At 37.1% G+C, this 25,582-nt stretch overlaps 4 protein-coding genes across 6 annotated transcripts in view; 3 read left to right on the forward strand and 1 right to left on the reverse strand.

Moving 5' to 3' along the window:
• Positions 1–1,226, forward strand: part of LOC111441558 (60S ribosomal protein L7a-2) — a 3,562-nt gene extending 2,336 nt beyond the window's left edge. Inside the window, exons 4-7 of the mRNA XM_023078600.1 lie at positions 243–412; positions 489–617; positions 709–801; positions 894–1,226. Of these exons, the coding sequence (XP_022934368.1) occupies positions 243–412; positions 489–617; positions 709–801; positions 894–1,025 (524 nt within the window). The 3' untranslated portion in view covers positions 1,026–1,226. The remainder of the gene's footprint in view (positions 1–242; positions 413–488; positions 618–708; positions 802–893) is intronic.
• Positions 1,227–2,273: 1,047 nt separating this feature from the next.
• Positions 2,274–5,376, forward strand: LOC111441553 (cation/H(+) antiporter 15-like). The gene is made up of 3 exons (XM_023078594.1): positions 2,274–2,769; positions 2,857–3,849; positions 3,945–5,376. The coding sequence occupies exons 1-3, from the start codon at positions 2,509–2,511 to the stop codon at positions 5,160–5,162; spliced, it is 2,472 nt and encodes an 823-aa protein (XP_022934362.1). The 5' UTR covers positions 2,274–2,508; the 3' UTR covers positions 5,163–5,376.
• A 1,142-nt stretch (positions 5,377–6,518) lies between these two features.
• LOC111441555 (transcription factor TCP20-like) lies at positions 6,519–8,024 on the reverse strand. Its single transcript, XM_023078598.1, has 2 exons — positions 6,795–8,024; positions 6,519–6,701 (listed from the first exon to the last, which is right to left on the reverse strand). The coding sequence occupies exon 1, from the start codon at positions 7,982–7,984 to the stop codon at positions 7,043–7,045; it is 942 nt and encodes a 313-aa protein (XP_022934366.1). The 5' UTR covers positions 7,985–8,024; the 3' UTR covers positions 6,519–6,701; positions 6,795–7,042.
• Positions 8,025–17,513: 9,489 nt separating this feature from the next.
• LOC111441554 (protein LAZY 1-like) lies at positions 17,514–24,796 on the forward strand. 3 transcript variants are annotated; one of them, XM_023078596.1, is made up of 7 exons: positions 17,514–17,654; positions 21,185–21,352; positions 21,519–21,595; positions 21,676–21,742; positions 22,323–23,059; positions 23,132–23,414; positions 24,476–24,796. In XM_023078596.1, exons 3-7 carry the CDS (start codon positions 21,590–21,592, stop codon positions 24,493–24,495), a joined length of 1,113 nt encoding a protein of 370 aa, XP_022934364.1. In that variant the 5' UTR covers positions 17,514–17,654; positions 21,185–21,352; positions 21,519–21,589; the 3' UTR covers positions 24,496–24,796. The 3 variants fall into 3 exon arrangements, with proteins under 3 accessions (XP_022934364.1, XP_022934363.1, XP_022934365.1); XM_023078595.1 differs by having other exon boundaries at positions 21,185–21,347; XM_023078597.1 differs by having other exon boundaries at positions 21,218–21,347.
• The last annotated feature ends 786 nt before the right edge of the window (positions 24,797–25,582 follow it).

A 25,582-nucleotide genomic window follows, 5' to 3' on the forward strand; every position in this document is an offset into this window, starting at 1 on the left:
TTTTTTTTTTTTTTTTTTTTTTTTGTAAATAAGATGGCTTTTTTGCTGTCTTTTCTTCTCATGCTCTTTGGTCAGCTGGAAACATGTAATGGATTCTTATCTCGTTTCAATAGACGTCTGGACGTATTTTATTTGGGTTTTCATTGAATTTTATGTTTACGGTGCCTTTAATTTTTGTTAATCTTGGTTGGGAAGTATTCATTGTGTTGGTTTTAAGTTTAATATCTGCCATGTATATGCAGCAACAAACCTGTTCAAGATGCTTTTGAAGTATAGGCCGGAGGACAAAGCACAGAAAAGGGAGCGTCTTCTAAAGAGAGCTCAGGAAGAGGCTGAAGGCAAGGCACATGATGCTAAAAAACCTATTGTTGTGAAATATGGTCTCAACCATGTTACCTACCTCATTGAGCAGGTGTTATTTTATTCCATAACTGTGAAGGTTTACCCCATTCAACCATGTCGTTCTCTGAACTCGTCTTTTTTTCCAGAACAAAGCACAGCTGGTTGTGATTGCACATGATGTGGATCCAATTGAGTTGGTTGTTTGGCTCCCAGCCCTTTGCAGGAAGATGGAAATCCCATATTGCATTGTGAAGGGAAAAGCACGATTGGGAGCGGTAACTACAGCCCTCTATTTGTTATACAAGTCCCAATCTTTTTAAGTCGATCGATGTAGTACCAATGCTCGTAACTTTCCCTTTCTAACAGATCGTCCACCAAAAGACAGCATCAGTTCTGTGCTTGACGACCGTAAAGAACGAAGATAAGTTGGAGTTCAGCAGGATCCTTGAAGCTATTAAGGTGATTTACATATAGACGTTCGATCCCTCTCGACTAATATCGTATCTCATTAGTTTAGTTTTAATCAATCTCTTCCCTGTCTTTGGTTTTAGGCGAATTTCAACGACAAATACGACGAGTACAGGAAGAAATGGGGAGGAGGAATCATGGGCTCTAAGTCACAGGCTAAAACTAAAGCCAAGGAGAGGCTGCTCGCCAAAGAAGCTGCTCAAAGAATGTCTTAGGGACCATTTTTATAACTTGAAAAAAACCATGGAGACTTGGTGTTATTACTTTTGGGTCGTTAGTTTCTTGAGCATCAGAATTTTGAAGTGTTTTTGTTTACTTATTATTTGCTGATTTCGGATATAGTTTTGATGTAGCGCAGAACCCTTCCCTTTTGTTATTCATATTATAACGTAATTTCAAGGGAGTTTTTCTTTAGCTGATGAATCATTTAAATTAAATTACACTAATAACATACTAGTAACATTAAATACTATATTTATTTATGTTTCTATTCTTTTTTTAAATATAATTCTGCGTTATAAAAGTTTTAAAAAATATTGTTTAAATCCAATAATTTAAAAAGATATTAAAAAAAAATCCAACCTATTTATATTTATTTTGGTTAAATTCGAAAAATATAAAACAAAATTCAAAACGGTATGTTGGTTCTCAAAAGTTTATTTAAAATTACTTTTTAATTTTGGCTTATTAGTTAATTAATTAAAAAAATTGAATATTGAATCGAAAAATGTATTATTATTATTTTTTTAAATATTAAATATTTTGAAGTTAATGGACTTTCAATAGAAATGGTTCACTTTGAGCATAAGCTCTCAGGCTTTGTTTTTCAGCTTTCCCAAAATGCCTCATACCAATGAAGATAGTATTTGGAGATAGTATTTTTTTATCATTCTCTAAATGAGTCGATGCGAGACTTTCATCATCCAACACCTCCCTTCAAACAAAGTACGTCTCCCCTTAATCGAGGTTCGACTCCTTTTTCTTTTGGAGTCCCAGTCATTTTTTACTATGCCTTCGAGGAGGCTCGACTCCTTTTCTTTTAGTCGACATAAGTTTTTAGGGCATGACTCTGATACCATGTTAGACAAACACGACTCTCCACAATGGTATGATATTGTCCACTTTGAGCATAAGCTCTCACGACTTTGCTTGGCTTCCCAAAATGCTTCATACCAACGGAGTGAGTATTCTTTGATCATTCCCTAAATTAGCCGACGTGTGACTTTTATCATCCAACAGACTCAACACCGTACCATAAATTAGCTACTTTCATCATCGAACAGACTAAGTTTAAATAAAATGAAGATTTTTCCATGATTTAATTTGTGTTAAATACCCACTAAATTTAACAATTATTATTATTATTTTTTTGACTTTGAGTTGTTTTATTGCTAAATATATGAAAATGTTGATAAAAATATATCCAAATAAATAAATAAATAAATAAATGGGGTGCTTTGTTGTAAGCCAGGTTGGAATATGTTCCAAATTTGAACTGCCTTATTTCAATTTAGTGTTCTTCCCCCTTTCATTTCCTCTTCCCATTGCCCGACTTTCCTTTCTCATTTTCTGCTCCATCTGAAGCCTTCATTTCCACTACCCACATTCTTAAATCCCTTCCTTCACATAATTCCTCCATACCCATTTCTTCCCTTTTTGATCAACGCATTTTCATTCTCTCTCTACCTTCCTCTCCAAATGGGTTCGATTATAATGGAGCCTGACGACGTCGCCGCCTACATCAGCGGCGGTCATGGCCAGAATACCCTCAAAAACCTCACCAGAATCTGTACATTTGCCAACCGGATTCACTCCACCGGCGTTTTCTCCGGTGTAAACCCTTTGGAATTCTCAGTTCCTCTTCTGTTCTTGCAGCTTGGACTCAGTGCTGGAACTATCATCTTGTTCTCTATGCTCCTCAAGCCCCTCGGCCAGCCCCTCATTGTCTCACAAATTCTGGTAACGCCTCCTGTTTCTTCTGTTCTTGATTTGTAATGAATGAAACGTTCTTCTTATTAGTTGTGACTGGTGGCTTGATTTTATCAGGGCGGTGTAGTTCTAGGTTCTTCGGGTTTAGGCCACTTGGGGAGATTTAGAGAGGTGATTTTCCCTCTCAGAGGGTTCGTTGTTCTGGATGTGATTTCTGCGCTTGGCCATGTTTTTTACTTCTTTCTGATTGGAGTTCAAACGGATATCTCGTTTGTGAAGAAGATTGACAAGAAAGCATTTGCTATTGGATCTTGTTCTGTGATTCTGTCTATGATTCTTTCCACAATTTACTCTATAACCTTGGTTAACATTGTTGATATCCAAACGGTCAAATACCTTTTCGCCATTGGTGGCACAGAGTCCTTTATCAACTTCCCCATGGTTGCTTCCCTTGTTTCTGAGCTTCATTTGATAAACTCTGAGTTTGGGAGATTTGCTTTATCAACTGCCATGGCTTCCAATTTCTTCAGCATATGTCTTGCATTACTAGGAGCTCTGTTGGCTCCTCAAAGTGAGGGCAAATATCAGACCATATCCACACTTTATGCTTCTTTGATGCTTGTAGCTGTCATCTTTTTTGCTATTCGGCCTACCATTGTGTGGATGATTAAGAAGAATCCGATTGGACAGCCATTGAAGGAGTGCTTTGTGGTTACATTGCTTTTACTGGTGTTGGTAGTTGCCTTCTGCTGCCAGGCCTCGGGTTTGCATATCTATATTGGTCCTCTTTTTCTTGGAGTTACAATACCTTCAGGACCTCCAATTGGATCAGCATTGGTGGACAGGCTTGATTTCATCACCTCCTGGGTTTTCATGCCCATCTTCTTTGTCAAAATAGGCTTGGTTGTCAATATCTACGCTACCAAACTCATAAATTTCTTGTGCATGTCGTTCATTGTCTTTGTTAGTGCAATGGGAAAGTTTTTGGGTGCCCTTCTCATTTCAACTTACTTCAAACTATCTATGAGAGATGCTGTATCGCTCGGCCTCATCTTGAATTGTCAAGGAGCTCTCGAGCTTGGTGTGTTTAAAATAATGAGGAAGGAAAAGGTAGGAATAGACTTTTCTTGTTGATCGTCAGTATCTGATTGTATCTTATCATTTCTCACGAACTCATAGCTAGTTTGTTTTTGGAATCCACGCAGTTGATAAATGATGAAGCGTTGGTAGTCACGTGCGTATGGGTGATGGTTGTAGTTGCAATTATCACTCCGATAATAAGACATCTCCTTGATCCTTCAAGAAGGTTTATAGTTCATAAGAGAAGAACAGTGATGCATTCGAGACCAGAGTTTGATCTTTGTGCGTTAGTTTGCATTCACGACCAAGAAGATGTTCCAAGTGCCATTAACCTACTTGATGCCTTGAATCCGACTAGACGAAGCCACCTTGTTGTGTATATCCTTCATCTTGTCGAGCTTCTTGGTCGTGCTCACCTGGAACTCATATACCACAAGCAAATGGAGGTTAGGACTTCAAGGTCATGTTCCTCTATACCTATTGTCAATGCCTTCAAATACTTTGGAGAGAGCAAGAGTGAAATACTTGCCATCTATCCCTTCACCGCGATATCACCTTCTTCGACTATGCATGATGTCGTTTGTTCACTTGCACTCGACAAAAAGACTTCCTTGATTCTTGTCCCTTTCCACCAGAGGTTTCACTCCAACGGTGTACTGTCATTGTCCCAATACAAAACGAAAATGGTTAACCATCATATCCTCGAGAACGCACCATGCTCTGTCGCCCTTGTTGTCGAACGTGGAATTTTAAAGACCCCAAAGTCTATTGCAACCAATTTCCATCCTTTCCAAATAGCCATGGTATTCATCGGTGGACCAGATGACCGTGAAGCAATGTTCATCGGGGCAAGAATGGTTGGACATCCCAATATAAACTTAACATTTATTCGACTGCAAGAGAGCGGGAATGTCCCGAGTAGTGATGTTAAAGAAAGGAGGCTTGACAACGAGTCAGTGAATGAGTTCCGACAAAGTATAGCAGACAACAATAGAGTTAAGTATATAGAAGAGATGGTGAAGGATGGCATTGGAACAATCTCTATACTCCGTTCCTTGGGGAGTGATTTCGATCTCGTAATAGTCGGAAGACAACATAACCCATGTTTAGCACTGGTTCAAGGCTTGGTGCTTTGGAATGAACAAACCGAACTCGGGGCAATCGGAGAGGTGTTAGCATCTTCAGATTTCATAGGCAATGCCACGATCTTGGTCGTACAACAACACAGAAGAGTCGTTAATGAAGACGAAGAGCTTAATCAAGAAGACATCATTCCCATGGATAATACCAAGAAGAGAATGATGCAAAATAGTTGTCCTTCCAAAATTAGTTATGAGTTTTGATTCTCCTCCTCTTTTAGCTTCTCAACACTGTAAATTCTCAGCTAAAATCATATCCACCTGTTAAGAACATCATCTTTAGTCGATCGATCCGACTTTCAGTGATGACTTAGGATAGTTTTGCATTCTTGTTCTTGATTCGTTTTGTTCATATAATGATATTGATATTCTTTTTCCCCCTCATTTGTTCATCATAGCAAAATTCGCTTGTTTATCAGTTGATAGCCTCTGATCTGCTGCATTTATATCAGTTGAAAAGCTTGCATGATATCAAGTTCTATGTATATTTTCTATGTAAGTCATTAATTAATATGAACAGATCACTGCCTATATATTGATAAATCATAATCATAGCAATGATTCATCTGAACAATTTCCAGCTAAGCTAGATTCAATGCATGGATGACAACAAGGATGTTAGCCTAAGCAGAACACATAATGAAAGATTAAGCTTTTAATGGCAATAAACAACAAGATTTCCTTAAAATCATCAAACTTCTGTACCTATGGCAACAAAATGGACACTGAGTTCCTGCTTTAGCCCTGCCTCTTTCCCTGCAGAATCTTATAGAATGATTAGAAACTTCATTACCTGAATTGAGACTATTTTAAAGTCCTAAAGAGAAGGCAACAATAACTCCGAGCTCTTAGGCAGCCTTCATCGAGAAACCCCGACCTCGGCTTGTTTAGCAGACATTTTGATCTTATAATACGACATGCTTGTTTAGGTCATATCTAAGGTTTTTTCAAGCATATGCAAATGGATGATGTGTGGAAACATAGGTTCAAGCATATGCAAATGGATGATGTGTGGAAACATAGGTAGTAGGAGAAGAACGAAGTAAATACATGTCGAACGATGAGAACGACTTCCTGACCTGACTACTAGAGAACTAAAGACCAAACCCATGTAAAGCTCCTGAAAGCATGCATATGAGAAATTAGAGACATCTCCAAAACTTCCTGTTCTAATCAGCATAAGATATCCCATGGGAAAACTCGATCGTATACCGCCTCAAACAAGTATACGAGCTCTTGAAACAAGCGTATTCTATGGAAAATATCAGAAAACTGTGCGATAAAGAAGCAGATAGATCATAAGTGCTTGAATTTGACCTGAGATATCTGTCTCAATGTACAATCTAAAGCTAAAGCTACAAAGTAATACAGACGCCTTTCGAGTTAACGAAAAGGCGACAATTCAAAGACTAACGAATGCATTAGATGCTTACCTAGCCTGACAATCACCAGTAAGTAAACATCCTAAATCGTTGCCTCCGACAGTAAGCGAAAGATTCGGAACTCAAAACAGACTAATAGCTCCTTTGAATATGCAGAATACTGAAAACTTAAGGGTCTGGAAAAAAAATTCTATCTCAAATTTCACAAACCAATTGTTCATCATTCCAACAAGAACTAGAGAAGAACTGAACAAGTAAAGTTGCCTTACAATATGATCAACACACCTTTTGAATAGAGAAACAAACAGAAAAAATGAAGTTAAGCTCAAGCCAAGCTGCTTTCAGTTGTATACACTCACACCTGCAAAATCCAAAACGAAAACAACCATCAATAAACCTCCATGTTCTACAACATCCAAAGTTTTCAAAAGCTTTCAGAGAATCAAGAACTAACCTGGGATGTGAAGAAGCGTTTGAATGATAACAATTCACAAGGGGGGTGCAAACCAAATAAAGATCCCTATAGAGTTCCTCTTCAGCTAGGTATCTTCTTTTTTTTTTTTGTTCTTATGAAATTATACAATACAATACAAAGACCCATTTAGAAAAGAAAGGAAAAACAAAAAGTAACAAGAAAAGAAACCCCCTTATAGCCATTAGTCATCCTTTCTCTCAAAAGAAAATGCTTGTTCATCCATTTTTCTAGCCTGAATCTTGAGAATCATCCTTGGCAGGAGGTTGTTGTTGTTGTTGCTGCTGCTGGTGTTGATGATGATGCTGATGAACTCTAGCTTGACCCATCTGTTGGTAAATCTGGTTCAGTGTTTGAGGATTTATGACCCCAATATGACCATCTTGAGACAATCCAAGCTCCAAACCAGGTAATTGTTGGGCGTTTCCACCTAAAATGGAGGTGAAACTCATAGGACCCATGTTGGTGGAGGTTAAGTCAAAGGGAGGGAACCCAAGTTTGTGAAAGTAATTTGAAGTTTCATTAGCTAAATTAGTGGCTGATTGAGCAGCAGCAGCAGCAGCAGCTGCTGTTGAAGACTGATACCCAAAGCCACTGACAGATGAGGGCCAAAGCCCTGTTGTTGCTGTGGCGGCCAAATGGGGTCGCCCCAAATTGCCCCAATTGGCCCTACTGGACCCCCCACCACCAAATTCCTCCAATTTTTGGTGCAATCCGGCGGAAAGAGAAGCCCCCTGTTGCGAAACGGAACCCGCCGCCGCTGCAAGAGCAGAAGCTGGGATTGTTCCAGTGCCAGTAACGGCGATTATCGACGGCTCCGCCTGCTGTAGCAGCCACTGAATGGTCTCGCCGTCAGATTTATGACCCAATTCTCTGGTTAATTGAAAAATCCTGGCCGCACATAGAGCTGGCATCCGGATTCTTCGCCCTCTGCCTTCCACTTTGGTATGACGGTCTTTGTTGGAGCTTCTTTTCGGTGCTAACTGTTTTTTGCCCTCTTCTTTCTCTGCCACTGCTATTTGGAAATCCTTGATTTCAGCTGGTTTGTTTTCACCCATGATTGATTGTCGTTGTTCTTGTTCTTGTTCTTGTTGCTGTTCTTGTGGGAGCTTCAAAAAGTTGGGTACCACTTCTTGGGGCTGCTTTGTTGCTGATGAGGTCTTAGGATCCATAAAAGATGAAGAAGATGAAGGGCAAAAAAAAAAAAAAAATAATAATAATAGTAATTAAAAAAAACTTTTTTTTAATTAAAAAAAAAAAAAAAGGGTTTTGTTGGATTGAACAATGTGAGCTGAAAAGTCCAAGCCTTTCATGGGTTTTCACTGTTTTTGGCAACAAATGACAGACAAAATCATAAAATAGTTTAAATCCCAATGTGTCCCATTTCTCATCTTTTTTCTTATAAAATTCTTCTCTTTCTCTCTCCTCATTTCTCTCTCATACATCCTTTCTTACCCCGTTCCTCGCGGTCGCCGATAACGTCCCCAACATATACCACCGTATCACTAGAAATTTACTCTTCTCTAAACGTTTTCTTTAGCTCGTCCTGTTTTCTATATATAAAAACGTCGCGAACAGATACTTCAACAACACTAAAAAAATTCTCTTTCCTTAGCATTTCTGAGAGCTCGTTCATGACTTTCGGCATTCTCATTTCAATTCATAATTCCTCGCATTCTTTTGTGTGCCTTATAATTACTACAACTCTCTCCCTTTTTTTTCTCTCATTATCTTCAAAGTGACTCAAATGTACACGTGGAGAAAGGAGATTCTGCCACTTGGACAACCATGATTGGCTTCTGAGCTTGCTTCAAATCCACTCTTTACTCCATCCAGTGTCAATGTTTTATATATATATATAGAGAGAGAGATTTATTAAATAAATTAAATTAATAATTATTTTACTTTATTGCCCTTTTTGTTACATGGAAATTAGAGAAATAAAGATCCTCTCTACATGGTCTTAGTGGGACCCTTTCCCCCCTTTGTTCAAATGAAAGCAAATTTAACTTTTTAATAAAATAAATAATAATAATAATAATAATAATAATAATAATAATAATGTGGATACCTACCCCACCTCAACAAATTTTATTATTATTATTTTTTTAAAAATAACCAAAAATAAAAAAAAAATAAAAAAAAGTGGATACCCCATTAATTTTTGAAGCCTTGATGTCAAAGAAAAATACCATTATATATTATATAGATAATAATGAACTACCCTAACTTTGAGGGGAATATATTATTATTATATATTTGGGTTAGAGGTAGTCCATGTAACACCATAATTAGAAGCATATCTTATTTTAATTTCTTTTAATTATATTTATATTATAAAGTATATGTATACAAATATTCTCCCATTTAGGCACCTAGTTTTTAATTTATTCTTTTTTTTGTTTTAGGGTTTTGATTTTAGTGGTATTATATCGAAATGATGGCTCTAATGTTCGAATCTTTGTAATGTTATTTATTTTTTACTTGATATCTGATAACCCGACTTACTCGAACTACTTAACCCAAATCATAAAAGGTGGGTTGGGTTGAATTTTTGAAAAATTGAAAATTTGGGTCGGTTAGTAGGTTGACTTTTTTTTTTGTTGGGTCAACCTGACCAACCCGAAAATAAGATTATTATGAAAATTAAGAATATTTGATGTTTGTAATCGATGTTAATGATGTGTTTGACTTGTGAATATTTGGTATTTGAGTTTTATAATATTTTAGTTACTAAGATAATATGTACTGTGGATGAGTACAATTTTTTAAAATAATTTTAAAAAAACGGACAACTTGAATTGAGTTGGAGTGTGAATTCTATTCGAGTTGCTTAAGTCATCAACCTAATCAACTTGAAATTTCAAATTGGTAGACGATTTGGCCGATTACGTATCGCTGTTAACTTCACAATTTTAAAATTCGTCTATTAAAAAGAAGTTTCTACACTCTTGTAAGGAATGATACCAAAAAGAGGTGTTTTTTTTGCGAAAACTGAGGCTGTTCTTTTCATTCATGTCGTTTGGTCCTTGGCAGGTGCAGGATCTTTGTCTCTGTACCTTTGCCTTCCCAAAGTACAAATGGGAATATATTTATGTCAGATTTTTGTGGTTATCAGTGCTGCCATGCATGCATCAATATTTGTATTACACCCAAAAACAAACCTACATCACTATAAATACCGATCAAGTTTTGTGTTTGATTTGATTCCCGAACTTCTAAACGAGATATATTTAGTCCCTAAAATTTTAAAAATAGGTTCACGTGCTCACTCGACCATTATTTAAATGACTAGAGAAAATTTTATCATCATTCTTCCAACGAGCCTGTTCCTTCATTTTATGCTGCAATGGTCATGAACGACGATTAAATGAGCTCGTTGACTATTTTATACTGTTTTCCCATGAATCTCATAAACTAAGTTTCAATTAAAATAATATTGCAAAACTCGATCTAAATTAATGTTTTTAACCCATGTGACGGGCTAAATCATTACGCCACTAAAAATATTGACACTCTATTAAAACTGGATCAAATCAAAATTAACGTTAAAATCATACATACACACACACACACACATATATATATATATATATATATATATAATTTACCAATTTGAGCATAGTTCAGCACATAAATATTTCTCGGATTAAAAAAATAAAATTTAATATTTGAAAAAATCTTTGGACTAAAAATTAAAAATAAAGGGTTTAAATTTTAGAAATATGGTTTTTTTTAATAATAATAATTATTATTCTTTTTTCCCTCTTTTGTTGCGAAAATCACTCCACTAAATGAGAAATTCAAATAAAGAAAAATCAAATTTGACTTTCCAATTTTTTTTTCCTTTTGCATTGGATAATTATTTATGTTCATTTAGTCATCAAGTTTTTAATATTTATTTATTTTTAAAATTTCATTAGGGGTTGACTAAAGTTTCAAATAGAGAATAATTAATTCTTTTAAATTATTTAATTAAATCAAAATGAAAAAAAAATAGCAATTTCAAATAAATTCACTGTCACATCGAAATATTTGAATAACAATTTTCAGACACAGTGAGCGACTGTATTGTCACAATATTGATATCTTTTTAATTAAATAATATATCTCTATAATCATTTTAATATTGAAAAATGTTCGTTGAAATAAAATAGGTCGAAAAATATCTTTATTTTATTTAGCAAATTTAGTTTAATTAATGAGTTAATCAATATAAAGTTAGCTTTCTATGGTTTGAAGAAGATGAACAAGATATGATTTTGTTTTTTCTTTTTGTGATGAAAAAACAATGGAAAATAAGGTATGTGTTTGTTGGTGATTGAGTTGCTTGTCACATGTGCATCCCATCATGGAGACCAAGTAGGTCCCTTATATATATATATATATATATATATATATATATATATACACCGATTTCTCTCCCACTTTACACCTTGGAACACACCGTTCTTATAGAGAGAGACATTTTCTGTCACGGTCCTACTTTTTCAACCGCGCGCAGTATCGTGATCTTGACATGCTCACGACTAGCCTTAAGGGAAATTAAACTCCATATTTTTCATCCCGGCTTTGTGGCTTCATTCGACCTTAGGCGATGTTTGTCTTCGTCAATTGAACATTGCTTATGCGGAATCCAAACTTGTTCGATCACATATTCTGTTTGCACGCATGCATGTTCAATTGTCTGCGATATAACCAACTTGCCTTTACACTACGCCAAGTCATTTGGCTCGACCTTGCCTTTGGGGGGGAGTCTCACATTGTGATATGAACCACGACCAAGGAATTTCCATACCATTTGGTATCAGAGCCTTAGGCTCAAGATCAGATATATGTTTCATTACGCTTATCTCTTTTGATTCTCTTATAATTTTTTTTTCTCCGTTTGTGTAGAATGTTCATATTCTATCACAAAAATATGTAACAAAATATATATATATATATATATATATATATATAGTTCTTTGAAGTAAGTTGCATTTAATTCATCTCTGTCTTAAAGCTCAACTTTGCACAACATATAGGAGAGGTTTCCAACATCTTCTAGAATTTTCTTTGATAAGCTCACCATAGTTTGAATATAATTGTATAAGGTTTGTTGTAGCTTCTTGTCTCTCGTCCTTGTAATCGGACCTTGAGGTATGGAAATTGCTTGGTCGTGGTTCATATCACATTAGCGAAATGAAGAGTACTATCTCTGTCAGTGGAAGATCAGTTATCTAATTTATCAATTAAAAAATTAAATATTTTTACATTTAAACAATAGGTGAAAGTAATACTGAAAATTAAATAATAAATTATATATATATATATATATATAGACACGCAAATTAATTGAATCACTTAAAATATGAAATATCTAATTTGAAGCAACCAAATTTTGTCGATAATAAAAAATTAGTAAAAGTTAATTAAAAGATGAGTCTAATTAAAATTGTGTTTAAAGGTAAAATCCAAATTGAAACACTTTATTCAATCAGATTAATGTTATTTTCTTCACCCACCATATCTTTTAACAAATATAATTAACCAAAACTTAATAATTACAAATATTTTTATTTTATTTTAACCTTCTTTTTAATTTAACCCCATGAGATAAAAAAAAAACTATTTATCCACTAAATTATATTTGGATGATGAAAAAATATGCATGGTAATATTTTATTAATGTTTTTTAATGGAGGGTAGAAATGTCTTTTAAAGTAGTGATTTAAAAAATATATTTTTTTAAAACATTAATAATAATTGGTTAAAATTTTGTTGAGTGGTAAAAATAATTGAAAGCACTTTTAAAGTTTTAAAATAATTATTGATTATTATTGGAGTTAATTAATGAAAATTGAAGAAGTGAATTTATAATATTTTATAAGACCACGTTGAATATTATATTATATTTTTATTTATAAAATATTGTTGGATTTACTTCTAATTTTGTTTATGGACGTAATTATAACAAATCCTAACGATTCACGAGCAATTCGTATTATATTATCATTAAATGAAAAGGGGTCGAATTTATGGTAGCAATTTTCTCCACTTGGGCATCGTTCATTTGGATGGTGGTTCTAGATTTAAAACGTGATACTCGAGTAAAGAAAAGATACATGAATGAACCTAGACCACACTCCTGAAAATATGATAGCTAAGAAAATGTACCTTTCTTCTTGGTGGCTTAATTGTAGAAACTTTATGGTCAGACGTGCTTTACTTGGAGCAAATCTATGTTATAAACGTGTCGTATTAGAATTTTGTTAACATTTGGTAACAAATGAGGGCGTTTTTAGTTGATGTAGCGGAAGTGTAAGGCATGTCATAAGAGGGCTAGTTGATGACAATGACTTAAGATATTGAGGACCCAAAATGGGTGGTGGTTCGAAGCGAATAGAACCAACAAAGAAAAAGAAAAAGAAGAGAGATTCCACTTTGGAGGATTGATAGTGAATGGAAATAGAATAGGTGAGTATATGAGCCACGTGGTGTGTTTTGATTGGTAGCAAAGGAGATAGGTTTTCCATCCCTTTCACAAATAGAATCTAATTATGATATCTTGGTTTTGGGTTTCATTCTTCTCAATTGTGTGTAAGAAAATCAAACCAAAATATCTTTGCTTTTTGAGTTTGCATCTCCAAATTTAGAAAAATAAGTGAGAAAAAGAAACACAAACGAATTCGTCAATTTGGGTCGGTCGATCAATAGATAGAATCTAGTCGAAGAAGAAAACTGGTGTCTGGGTTCTACTAAGTTCTAAGTTCGGGATCTAAAAAAGAAGATTCTTGTAACAGCCCAAACCCACTGCCAGGAGATATTGTCTGTTTTAGCTCGTTACGTATCGCTGTTAGTCTCACGATTTTAAAACAAGTCTGCTGGGGAGAGGTTTTTACACCCTTATAAGAAGTGCTTCGTTCTCCTCTCCAACTGATGTGGGATCTCACAATCCACCCCCCCTCCCCTTGGAGGCCCAACGTACTCACTGACACTCGTTCCCTTCTCCAATTGATACGAGACCCCCCAAATCCATTCCTTTCTAGACCCAACGTCCTTATTGGCGCACCATCTCGTGTCCACCCCCATTCGGGACTCAGCTTCTTCACTAACACATCGCCTACTGTCTAGCTTTGATATCATTTGTAACAGCTCAAGCCCACCACTAGTAGATATTGTCCTCTTTGGGCTTTCCCTTTCGGGCTTCTCCTCAAGGTTTTTAAAACGCGTCTACTAGAGAGAGATTTCTATACCCTTATAAAGAATGTTTCGTTCTCCTCTGCAACCGATGTAGGATCTCACACCGCCCATGGCTGAAGTAATCAAGAAATGAGCATCTCAACAAATCTTGCATATTCTTATACGAAAAGAGGTATGAGCTGGAAACTATCTTAATAACCACAGCAACTAAGATTACTCGAAGATTAGAATAGGCATTGGGCAAAACGAAGATCCATTTATCTTGACTACCCTGCAAGCTCGAAGAAGAACAAGTGTGAGATCCCATATTGGTTGGTGAGAGGAACGAAACATTTCTTATAATAATGTGGAAACTTCTCCCTAGTACACGCTTTTTAAAACTGTGAGGCTGACGGTGATATGTAACGGACCAAAACGGATAATATCTACTAGTAGTGAGCTTGGTTATTACAAATGGTATCCGAGTCAGACACTGAACGATATGTCAGCGAGAACGTTGGGCCTCCACCTAATGCAAAATGTAATACAGGGTACACAGTTGCAATATGTTTCATCTCCCCATAGTTCCTCCAAAACTGCCAAAACAACATTAAAGCATGATTGCGAGATCCCATATCAGTTAGAGAGAAGAACAAAGCATTCTTTATAAGGGTGTGGCTTTATGAAGAAACCCAGAAAGGAAAGCCCAAAGAAGACAATATTTACTAGCAGTGGGCTAGGACTGTTACAAATGGTATTAGAGTTAGACACAAGGCGATGAACCAGCGAGAAAGCTGAACCTCGAAGGGGAGTGGATAAGGACGTTGGGCCCCGACGGGGGTGGATTGGAGGGTCTCACATCGATTGGAGAGGGAAACGAGTGCCAACGAGGACTCTGGGCCTTGAAGGGGGGTGAATTGTGAGATCCCACGTCAGTTGGAGAGGAGAACGGAACATTCTTTATAAGGGTGTGAAAACCTCTATCTAATAGACGTGTTTTATAACCTTCAGGGAAATTCTAGAAAGGAAAAGCCTAAAGAGAATAATATCTATTAGCGGTGGGCTAGGAACAGAAGTTGAACATTCAACGGTATAATGATTATGCAGAGCATCAACAAAAGCCAAGAACATTCACCATATGCAAAGCCACAAGACAAAACAGCCCAAGGAAACTGACGACAAACGAAAAACCAAACATCCACGCTAATCCTGTGCCCATTAGCTCATATGTTCTTTCATCCATGGCATTAAATAGTTACCGAATCCTCCAGAAACGAGATGAAAATCTATGAACTGAACTAAACATAACAACACAAGGAACCCACAAGGCCCAAAATTTACTGCTCCTAATGCAGGTAAGTTAGAGGAAACTTGATTCAAATCATGTGGATGCTGACAACTCAAATAGACAAAGATATACCGTACCATAAACTCCAAACAAGAGAAAGGTAAAAAACTTGACAAGCATAGAAGGTGAAATTCATCAACAAACCCCAAGAAAAGTTACCTGGTTGAAGAAAAAGAAAGGGAAAATTTACTGCCAGTTATTTATAGATCATTTTTTCTGGCGTTGTATTAATGGGTTTGTAGATGCTGATAGCATTCCACAAAACCAGTTAAGTGAAAGGAAATCCTTCCCAACATAACTAGAGATATCCTTTCTTCCTAACCAGCTTCAACATGAAAATACAGCACACAGTTCTGATATATAAGTCCTGGAAGCTAATGGTTACTTAGAAGATTAAATAGTTAGGTTCGTAGTAAGCATAAAACTTGTAACGACCCGAGCCCATCACTACCAGATATTGTCCTCTTTAGGCTTTTCCTTTCTGTTAGGGAGAGGTTTCCACACTCTTATAAAGAATGTTTCGTTCTCCTTCCCAACAGATGTGGGATCTCACAATCCACCTCCCTTCGTGGCCCAGCGCTCTGGCTGTCACTTGTTCCTTTCTCCATTCGACATGGGACTCCAATCAAGTTTCCTCTTAAGGTTTTTAGAATGTGTCTACTAGGGAGAGGTTTCTACACCCTTATAAGAATGTTTCGTTCCCCTTCCCAACTGATGTGGGATCTCACAATTCACCCCCTTCGGGGCCTAGCGCCCTTGTTGGCACTTGTTCCTTTCTCCATTCGATGTGGGACCCCCCAAGCCCCAATCCACTCCATTCGGTGCCTAGCATCATTACTGGCACACCGCCTCGTATCCACCCTCCTTCGGAGCTCAGTAAGACAAAATTGAATGTATAGTAATTTTCTACGTATGCCCCAGGCAAGCTCATATATAAACCCCTAGACCTATCCTTCGATTAGAGTACAATCAAGCTGCCGGTATGTCACAAAGGGAAGGGAACACACCGACCGGTGGGCTTAGGCTGTTACAAATGATATCAAAACCAGACACTCACCAATTTGCCCTGAGGTTAATAAGAGTCATGAACTAAGCCCATTGCATTGAGGTAGTGATGCTGCTGCCTCACTCCCAATTTCACCTTCTACTTCCTAGTTCATAGGGCTCTGAAAGGGTTTGATTTACACCACCGTATCTCAACTTTCTATGGTGAACTTCTTTCCTAGAGGTGAGTCAAAAGTAGAAGACTCCAAGAAAAGTAGTACCAAAAGGGTACATGGTTTCAGAAATGGGTGACAAACGTACAAAATTGTCAAACCAACATAGAATCGCTTACAATGGCAATCAGAAAAGCACAAGCAGACAGCCAAGTTAAATGGTCAATGACAAACGAAAGAAAAAGAGAGATTACCGCTGAAGGCCAGGCCGTAACAAGCCACAACGCGTGTCTGAATGGCGGTGTTCGCTTGCTTGGAAAATGGTGCAACACTCCATGATTTGACGAAGAAGAAACCCAATAAACCAGCGGCGACGGTCAAGGACGGGATGATCCCCACCATCAGATTCATCTTATGGGAAAATGATACAAAACAAAGAACTCAGAGCCAACTCTCTGATTTTGATTTGTTTTTCCCATTTTGGGTTTCCCACCAAATCATCAGATTCAACCAAAACATAATCTGTTCTTGTTCAACTTCTTCCCATTTACCCGACAGGATTCAGAGGTTCAATCGCCTAAACGGAATAGAATTCCATTTTAATCTTGAATGGATCCTCCTTTCGATGCGTTTATTGGATGGGAAAGGGATTTGAATCGTTCGAATGGGTGCTGTGACTATAGTAGAATTGGTTGTTTTATTTGCCCTTCACCGCTAATTACAAAAAAAAAAGTTAATTAAACAGCCCATTTTGATTGATTTTTAATTAGTTTCTAAGATACATCACTTAATCTTGTAGAACAAACAAAACCCACAAATTTTAATTGCTTTCCTTGCTTTTTAGATCATAATCAATTGATGGGTAGTTCTTAAAATGAAAACTTTACTGTATTTTCTTATCTTTTCATTGATATAAAGACCTTTGTATGTTAATCAATTTCTTTAGGTTAATTAACTTCTTAATTTGAACGACTAATCTACATTTTAATTGGTTTTTAATTTGGGGGGAGGGGTTGGGGGTTTGCGGGAAAACAACAAAGCAAAGGGCCGGTATTATTTTCCGTCATTCTCTTCTTCCTGTTTGGATCCGATTTTCCGGGAAAATTTCCAAGAATCCTCTCTGATCAGCGAAAAGCGATGAAGGGTTCGTTTCTAATTTGCCTTTCGTTCAACGTGAGTTCATTCCCTTCGACATTGCTTTGATACATAATTTTCTCGAAGGGACCATCGCTATTTACTACTGTACTGTGCATAGGAATAGGAGCCCCAAGCTATAATCTGAGTATACAGTGTTGATAGTTAACAAACTTTAGGGTAAAGTTTAAGTGATGAAAGTAGAAGGAATAGTGATGTCAAGATAAAGATTGCTTGCTCGAACAGTTGCCTGACTAGCAATCTTCGCTTGAAGTTAAAGGTTACAGTAATGAAGTAAGAAAATTATCCTGTTCTTTTGCCCCCTTTCCTGTTATGGGGAAGTATGTGATTATCTGGCTTTACAGAGTTCATACTTTTCATGATATTGGCATCTCTTTCTTTGGTACTTCTTCATAAAGAATTTAGTTCTCTCTCTCTCTTTCTAGCTGAATTTGTTCGTGTTATAATGAACTGAAATGGAAGTAAACCCGGTAACTTAGTCCACCGCTAGCTGATATTGTCCTCTTTGGGCTTCCCCTTAAGGTTTTAAAACATGTCTACTAGGGAGAGGTTTCCACACTTTTATAAGAAATCTTTCGTTCTCCTCTCCAACCAACGTGGGATCTCACACGTTTGCTCAGCTGTTTGTCATCTACTCGAACATAGCTCACTCCCAATGCATATGGTCTATCCGCTTCCATTTCTGCCCACATAGGCAGCGGATTAACGAAACGAGCCTAGGAGGGCCACGCCACCATTAAACACGGAACTCGGCTGGCCCCAGTGCAATGTCTTTTTGGGATCTCAAATCTCTGGCCCAGTTCAAGCTTCAAGTGTCTTCCTGTTGCTTCTACTCATCTTTCCCACAGTATGTCATGTAGTTATTTTTCCCTTTTCCTTTTCCTTTTCCTCTATCTTAGTCAATTGCAGGTTCAAATGTGTCCTGCATGTGAGATGCTGAGTTACCTGTAATGAAATGAAGCATGTTGTATATCACAAATGTTTATACAAAGAACCTAGATGCTATATGGTGCTTGTGAATAGCAAAGAGATAACAATAAAATTGCAAGGAGGCAAGAAGGACAAGATAAGGTCGTTAAGTGTCAGTAAACCTACACCTTTGGTTTCTTCAAGTACAGACCCAAGCAAGAATTTAGGGAGAAAGAAACACTCTAAAGAAAGGATAAGCAATATGTGATGATAGTTGTTTCAAATGCTAGTGAACGTTAAGCTGAAGGTGAAGTGTAGAGTATAGGTATAGACCCATTTGGAGAGAAATGACCAGGGACTTTCATTTTTCAACTTAAAACTTGAATTAGGAGGGAAAATTTGCCCATGAATGTATCCAAATCATATACAATTCAACCGCTGAAGTAGTCAGAATAGACTTATAGTCACTACCCTCTGCTGCTGAGGGAACTATGACAGTGTTGTCATCATCAGTTCTAACTTGTGATGCATTCGCGTTTGCCTTAGTACTTCAACTCATGAACCTGCCTTTGTTACGTGAAATTTATCACCTAACTTCACTAGATCGGATTTGTGAGATCCCACGGCGGTTGGGGAGGAGAATGAAGCATTCTTTGTAAGGGTGTGGAAACCTTTCCCTAACAGACGTGTTTTAAAATCTTGTGGGGAAGCCTGATAGGGAAAGCCAAAAGAGAACAATATCTACTAGCGGTGGGCTTGGGCTGTTACTAATGGTATCAAAGCTAGACACTGGGTGATATGATAGCAAGGACATTGGGCCTATTGGAAAAGGGAAGGAGTGCTAGCGAGGATGCTAGGCCTTGAAGGGGGGTGGAGTGTGAGATCCTACATCAGTTTGGGAGGAAAACGAAACATTCTTTATAAGGGTGTGGAAACCTCTCCTTAATATGCGTGTTTTAAAAACCTTGAGGGGAAACCCGAAAGGAAAAGCCTAAAGAGGACGATATTTGCTAGTGATGGACTTGGGCTGTTAACACGATATCTTATAGAAGCTGCAAACTACTCTCTCTTATTCTGTATAAAATGATTCTCCAACCACTTCACGAACAATTTTGTTTCTGTGTAACACAGCCAAGTATATTAATAGATTATGTGTTCATCTTCCATTGGGAAATGGGAAATGGGAAATTCCCCAATTTCTAGATTTCCACGCGGAATCACATGTCCAAGCCCTGATCATGCATGGATCCAGCTACAAACCATACCCCACCAAATGACTCACATTTTACACAGTTTTGCATTTGTTTTAGAGTGGATGCCTTGTCTGCTGCTCTCCATATGAGGCAACTCATTTTGTTTCATAGTAACTTGTTGCTTAGCTGAAAATAAGGATGCTAACTTCCCCGCTTATATCTCATTGGTAGATTTTGATGGCAGGTTGGAAAGGACATGTTCATATGTCTTTAATGGTAACTTCTAGGATGAAGAAGAAGCTATGCTTTTGTAGGTTGTCATATTTGGAAACCTGCTGAGAATTCACTTTCTACTCTGAATTCATTGATTTTTTTTTTTAAACAATGGCGAAGTAAGCCAATGGAACTAGTCATCCCGCTCGTTTACTTCGAATCGAAGAGTCGGGAAAAAAAATGACTGCCACATTGATACCAACTTAACTGGCTTTTATTAGAAGGAAGTCACTTCTTTATTTCTCATCCATAAACAAGAATATAAGAGACATATCGGAACCATCCCCAAATCGCAGGAACTAGCATTAAACATATACAATCAATCTGAGAAATCCAGTTAGATAGACACTTCCAGCCATGAGTTCATATGGAGGTGATTGAGTAAACTTCTTACCTAATGGAAGGATTGTACTTCATTTTGAATTATTTACCTTATGTCGGCCCGAGTACGAGTAAGGTAGACAAAAGATTGTCCCATCTTGATTTGATCTTTAGATTATGATGGAGAAACATATCCTTCAATTATTAAACTGCTATATGTAGTCGATAAGAGAGCTTACGTTCAAATGCTAAATCTAGGAACTCGAATCTGGAGTAGACCAATCAAAGCTGAGCTATGTCATTATCTTAACAAACTATCATGTGAACTTTTACATGAATATGTTGGCTTCATTGGTAAGTTGAAAGGATCGAATAAACGGTATCGAGTCATGATTGAAAATCATGGCTTTAGTTCAACAGCCTGATGTATATCATTAGGTGAGTTTAAAGTTCTAATCAGTAGAATTTTCTTGGTAGGATAGAATGAATGGCTCGGTCCATGCATCTTCAGCTGTCATATAGTTAAGCCTCAAGTGTATAATGTTTATGTAGACGAAGTGATCCCCGGTAGATAACCACTGACTCGATCATGCAACGTTTGAAGGATACTCGAGCAGATAACGATTAGGATGAAAACATACCCATTTGGGGCCCTTATATATCCATTATCATAACCATTTGTGCTAATCATCTCTGCAGCCAAGGATATCAAACAAGCAATTATCTAGAATGCACATTGTAGGCTTTCCATCTAAAGCACTTTTTGTGATATAAGCAATTATGAGATTCTATCAACCTTTATAGTTCAAATTTGTTCGAAAAATATGTGCGTATCTATTCTCTCTTTTTCAGTATGTCCGTGGCGGATAACTACATATTCAACAGTGTACCTGTGCAACCTAATCTCGGCACGTATGCAAATTCATCACGCTATAACCTTCAACTTGGAGGAGGACTCGAACAACTCTCCTGTTTGCGCACATGATTTGATGTTGAAAAGAATTGCCAACCAAAAGTTTTGTAACTTTCTATATGTTTTCTTTGCTCATTCTTTTGAGACCATTCTAGGAATCCACTGAATTCCAACTCATTAACAGTTAAAAGGGAAATTTAATCTGCATTTTTCTTCTCCTCTTGGATATTTATCTGTTAACTTATATTTTCCTCAAATATCTAAACGTCACAGATGTCCTCTATTTATGTCTCCGATGACAAGCTAAACGACTCGATATCAAGCTCCTGAAGAGTGCTCGAAAAATGAAGGTAAGTGAAGAGTCCTTACACACTTAAAGATTCATACCCTTTATCATTCTATCCTTCATTGTTGCTTTTCATTGTTGCAGTTGTTAGGATGGATTCACAACAAGTTTTGGCACGGTGGAGTCGAGTTGGTCAAGGATTTCGCAATTGGTATTTTCACGAACTCTCACCTTTGCACTTTTATTTCGAGTTATAGTATATATCTCAACAAGAAAAATGAGCTGATCATAGTACATCATTGATGATTAAGATGTAAACTTCGAGTTTTGTTGTCGGGGTTTATCCGGTTGGCGTGGTTTGATATCGTACACCATGATTTGTAGTATACTGGTTGAAACTTCTTAAATTAGGGAACAATTGTCCGCACACGAACAAGGTCACGCTCACACGATCACAATTATAACGTTTCGCAATTTCTACAACATTTCGTACCGTTGTAATCAGTCTAGTTGAAGCGGAAACGTGACAGTTTCATTTTCTCTTCACCAGTTGGGACCACCTGGGAACCTGTAGAGACCTCTCACTCTCAAGCTTCTTACTCCTTTACTGTTAAAACTTCTGAATTACATCACTATTAGTTTTGTCCACTGTGTCTTTTAGAAGTAGAACAGAAACAGGAAAAGGACATTCAAGGTGCACTGTCGCACAAAAGGGGAATTTGTTACTATTTATTAAAAAGAATATAAGAAATCTTGGTTTACTCCTAACTCTTTTTTCTCTTTCGTTTTAGCAAACCCGTGCATGTGTTTGTCAGTACAAACATCAGTTGATGATGAAGATATCTATTCGAAGCCCGGTCTTGGTAGTAAAACCGTGCAGCTACATAGTCACGAGTACGAACAATCGTCTTTTGGTGTTGAAGTCAATAATGTATTGGAATGTGGGGACTTATCTAACTCATCTGAGTTCTTCCATGGGTTCCTCACTATTGGAACTCTTGGTTCTGAACCCGCAACACCAACGTTCTCCTTGGCTTTCGAAAACATGATCGAGTTGCCAGCTGAAGTGACAGAGGATCACCTAAAACTGATCAATTACGAGTTAGAAAAGTTTCTTGAAGCTGAAACTAAGGAAGACTGTTGTGATCAATCACCTGGGAGGACGAGTCATGCTAGTATTATCACGCTTGCTGGGAAGCATACCGAAGTAACCGAAGATGAAAATGACGGGAAGACTCGAACGTGTCCACTTCAGGGATATCTATTTGGATCTACCATTGAACTTCCAGACAAGATGATAGACATGAGGAAGGAAAAACCTTCATTTGTAGAGCTGTTCCAAGGGACTATAGCAGCAAATGAGAGCTCCAAAGTTAACATTGAGCAAAAGGAGGTATTAGTGAAGCATTCAAATAAATCTGCACTAAGCTTTGTGAAGAAGATCCTTAAGAAACTTTGTACCTCTTCACATGATTCTACCACATATGACTCAGGTGATTCATTTTCAACCAAGAAGAAACTCCAAAAGGTTAGTTTTAATAGCTTTATTGGTTTCTTAGTTTCTTTGTGAAGCGTTCTGAGTTATCGTTTTGATATTCAGGTCTTACGTCGGTTCCATAAAAAAATACACCCCGAAAGCTCGGCTGCTACGGACGAATGTCAAAACTCCCAAAAGTACATGTTCGACAATGCTTCTTTTGATGATAACTTTAATAATGGACGTGTGATGAACGATGCGGAGGATCGAATAACTTATTGTCAGGAATTCGTCTTGAAGGATGAAATCTATTATTGGAAGACCAACTTTGGTTTGCCCCTTTATGGGGTTGATACTAATGTTTCAAGTGCAAACAGAGGCCACTGGATTAAGACAGATGAAGAGTGTAAGTACCCTTTCATATTTGTCTATTAAGCTGATATATTTCATATCAATTACTTAGATTAACCATGTTGGTAAGAGTCTAAGCCCACCGCTAGTAGATACTGTCTTCTTTAGGCTTTTCCTCCAAGTTTTTAAAACACTTTTCCTGGGGACCACCACTAGCAGATACTGTTCTCTTTGGGATTTCCCACCAGCCAAGCCCACTGCTAGCAGATATTGTCCTCTTTAGGCTTTCCCTTTCGGGTTTTCGCTCAAAGCTTCTAAAACCCTTTTACTAGGACCACCACTAGCAGATATTGTCCTCTTTGGGCTTTCCCTTTCGGGCTTCCCCTCAAGGTTTTTAAAATGTGTCTACTAGGGACCACCGCTAGCAGATATTGTCCTCTTTGGCCTTTCCCTTTCGGGCTTCCCTTCAAGGTTTTTAAAATACATCTGTTAGGGAGAGTTTTTCACATCCTTATAAGGAATGTTTTGTTCCGCCATCCAACTGATGTGAGATCTCACAATCCACCCCACTTGGAGGCCCAGCATCCTCGCTGACACATTGCCTGGTATTTGGCTCTGATACCATTTGTAACAGCCCAAGCCTACCGCTAGCAGATATTGTTCTCTTAGGCTTTCCCTTTCAAGCTTCCCTTCAAGGTTTTTAAAACGCATTTTCTAGGGAGAGGTTTCCACACCCTTATACAGAATGTTTCATTCCCCTCTCCAACCGATGTGGGATCTCACAATCCATCCTCCTTGGGTGCCCAGCGTCCTTGCTGGCACATCGTCCAACGTCTAGCTCTGATACCATTTGTAATGGTCCAAGCCCATCGCTAGCAGATATTATCCTCTTTGGACTTTCCCTTTCAGGCTTCCCCTCAAGATTTTTAAAACGCGTCAGCTAGGGAGAGGTTTCTACACCCTTATAGAAAATGTTTCGTTTCTCTCTCCAACCGATGTTGGATCTCACCTTAGCTGTTCTCTCTAATCTCTTTAGCTATGAAATGGAAATGACTGTGATTTCGATGTGATTTCATGATGAACCCATCTGAGTCAGTATTGTTGTTTCCATTATAGACTTGGTGTTAGAGCTGTAGAGGAAGAAGAAGAAGACGATGACTACGAATCCAGAGTCCCTCTACTCTAGCACGAGAATCACAACGGAGTCTTATTATATATATATATATCATCTAGAATAATCTTTTTCGAGTTCTTGAGCGACGACGAAATCATTAATGTACATGTTGGTTTGTGTTTAAGTGTGATAGTTGAACTCTAGTTTGGTTTGATCTTTGTTGTAAGCTCTTTTATAAATGGTATGGATTGTCTGCTTGAGAAACCTTTGAATTCTTGTCACAATCCTTCTGCTCTGTCAAAGTGTTTTGTTTTTTATTAAACAAAACCCTTTTGAATCCATTTTCTGCAACATTTCTCTTCATTTTCGACTCGATATTTGTAATAATACTTAACTTTTCGAGCTTTTTTTATGAATATTTAACCAAATATGTCTATTTCTTAGAATTGTGAACACCGTACTTCTACACAATGTTTGTCTTTGTTAACAAAACATCGAAGAAACTCATAAGTGAACTATTATTCAACTTGTTGACACACGGACAACGTGAGCCTATTGTCTTGGCATCCAAAATGAACTCGAAGTGATGGTCTATGTGGTGCTCGATCTCGTACACTTAGGAACGTAAATTAGTATTTAGCTCGATCTCGTACAATAGTTACATAAGAGTTAATGTCCACACAGTCGAGTTTGGCCTTAGTTGAAGTACACCTCAACGTGGCTGATTTTTCACCTTGCCATAACTGGTCGATGGCTTGCTCAAATTATTAGATCAAATGACACAAATAATAACTATAAAAAAAATAAATTAAAAAAAAAAAGTTTTAAAATTTTTAATTTTGTATATTTAATTTATCAACAATTTATTTTAATTTTTTAAAAATTTAAAGATCAATGATATATAAAATTAAAAAAAAAATTATGATTTATTAACCTAAAATATAATTCTATATTTAAAAAATTTGGTGATTATTGGCACAATTTTTCAAAAAATAAATTAAAATAATTTACCTTTAGGAAGGGTAGAATCGAGAATATAAATAAAGAACTGCCACGTGGAAATAGGTAGGTGTGACGTTTGGGGCTTATTGAAAAAAACAAAAAAAAAT

This window comes from Cucurbita moschata, unplaced genomic scaffold, assembly GCF_002738365.1.
Source record: "Cucurbita moschata cultivar Rifu unplaced genomic scaffold, Cmos_1.0 Cmo_Scf00004, whole genome shotgun sequence".
Lineage (NCBI taxonomy): Eukaryota > Viridiplantae > Streptophyta > Magnoliopsida > Cucurbitales > Cucurbitaceae > Cucurbita > Cucurbita moschata.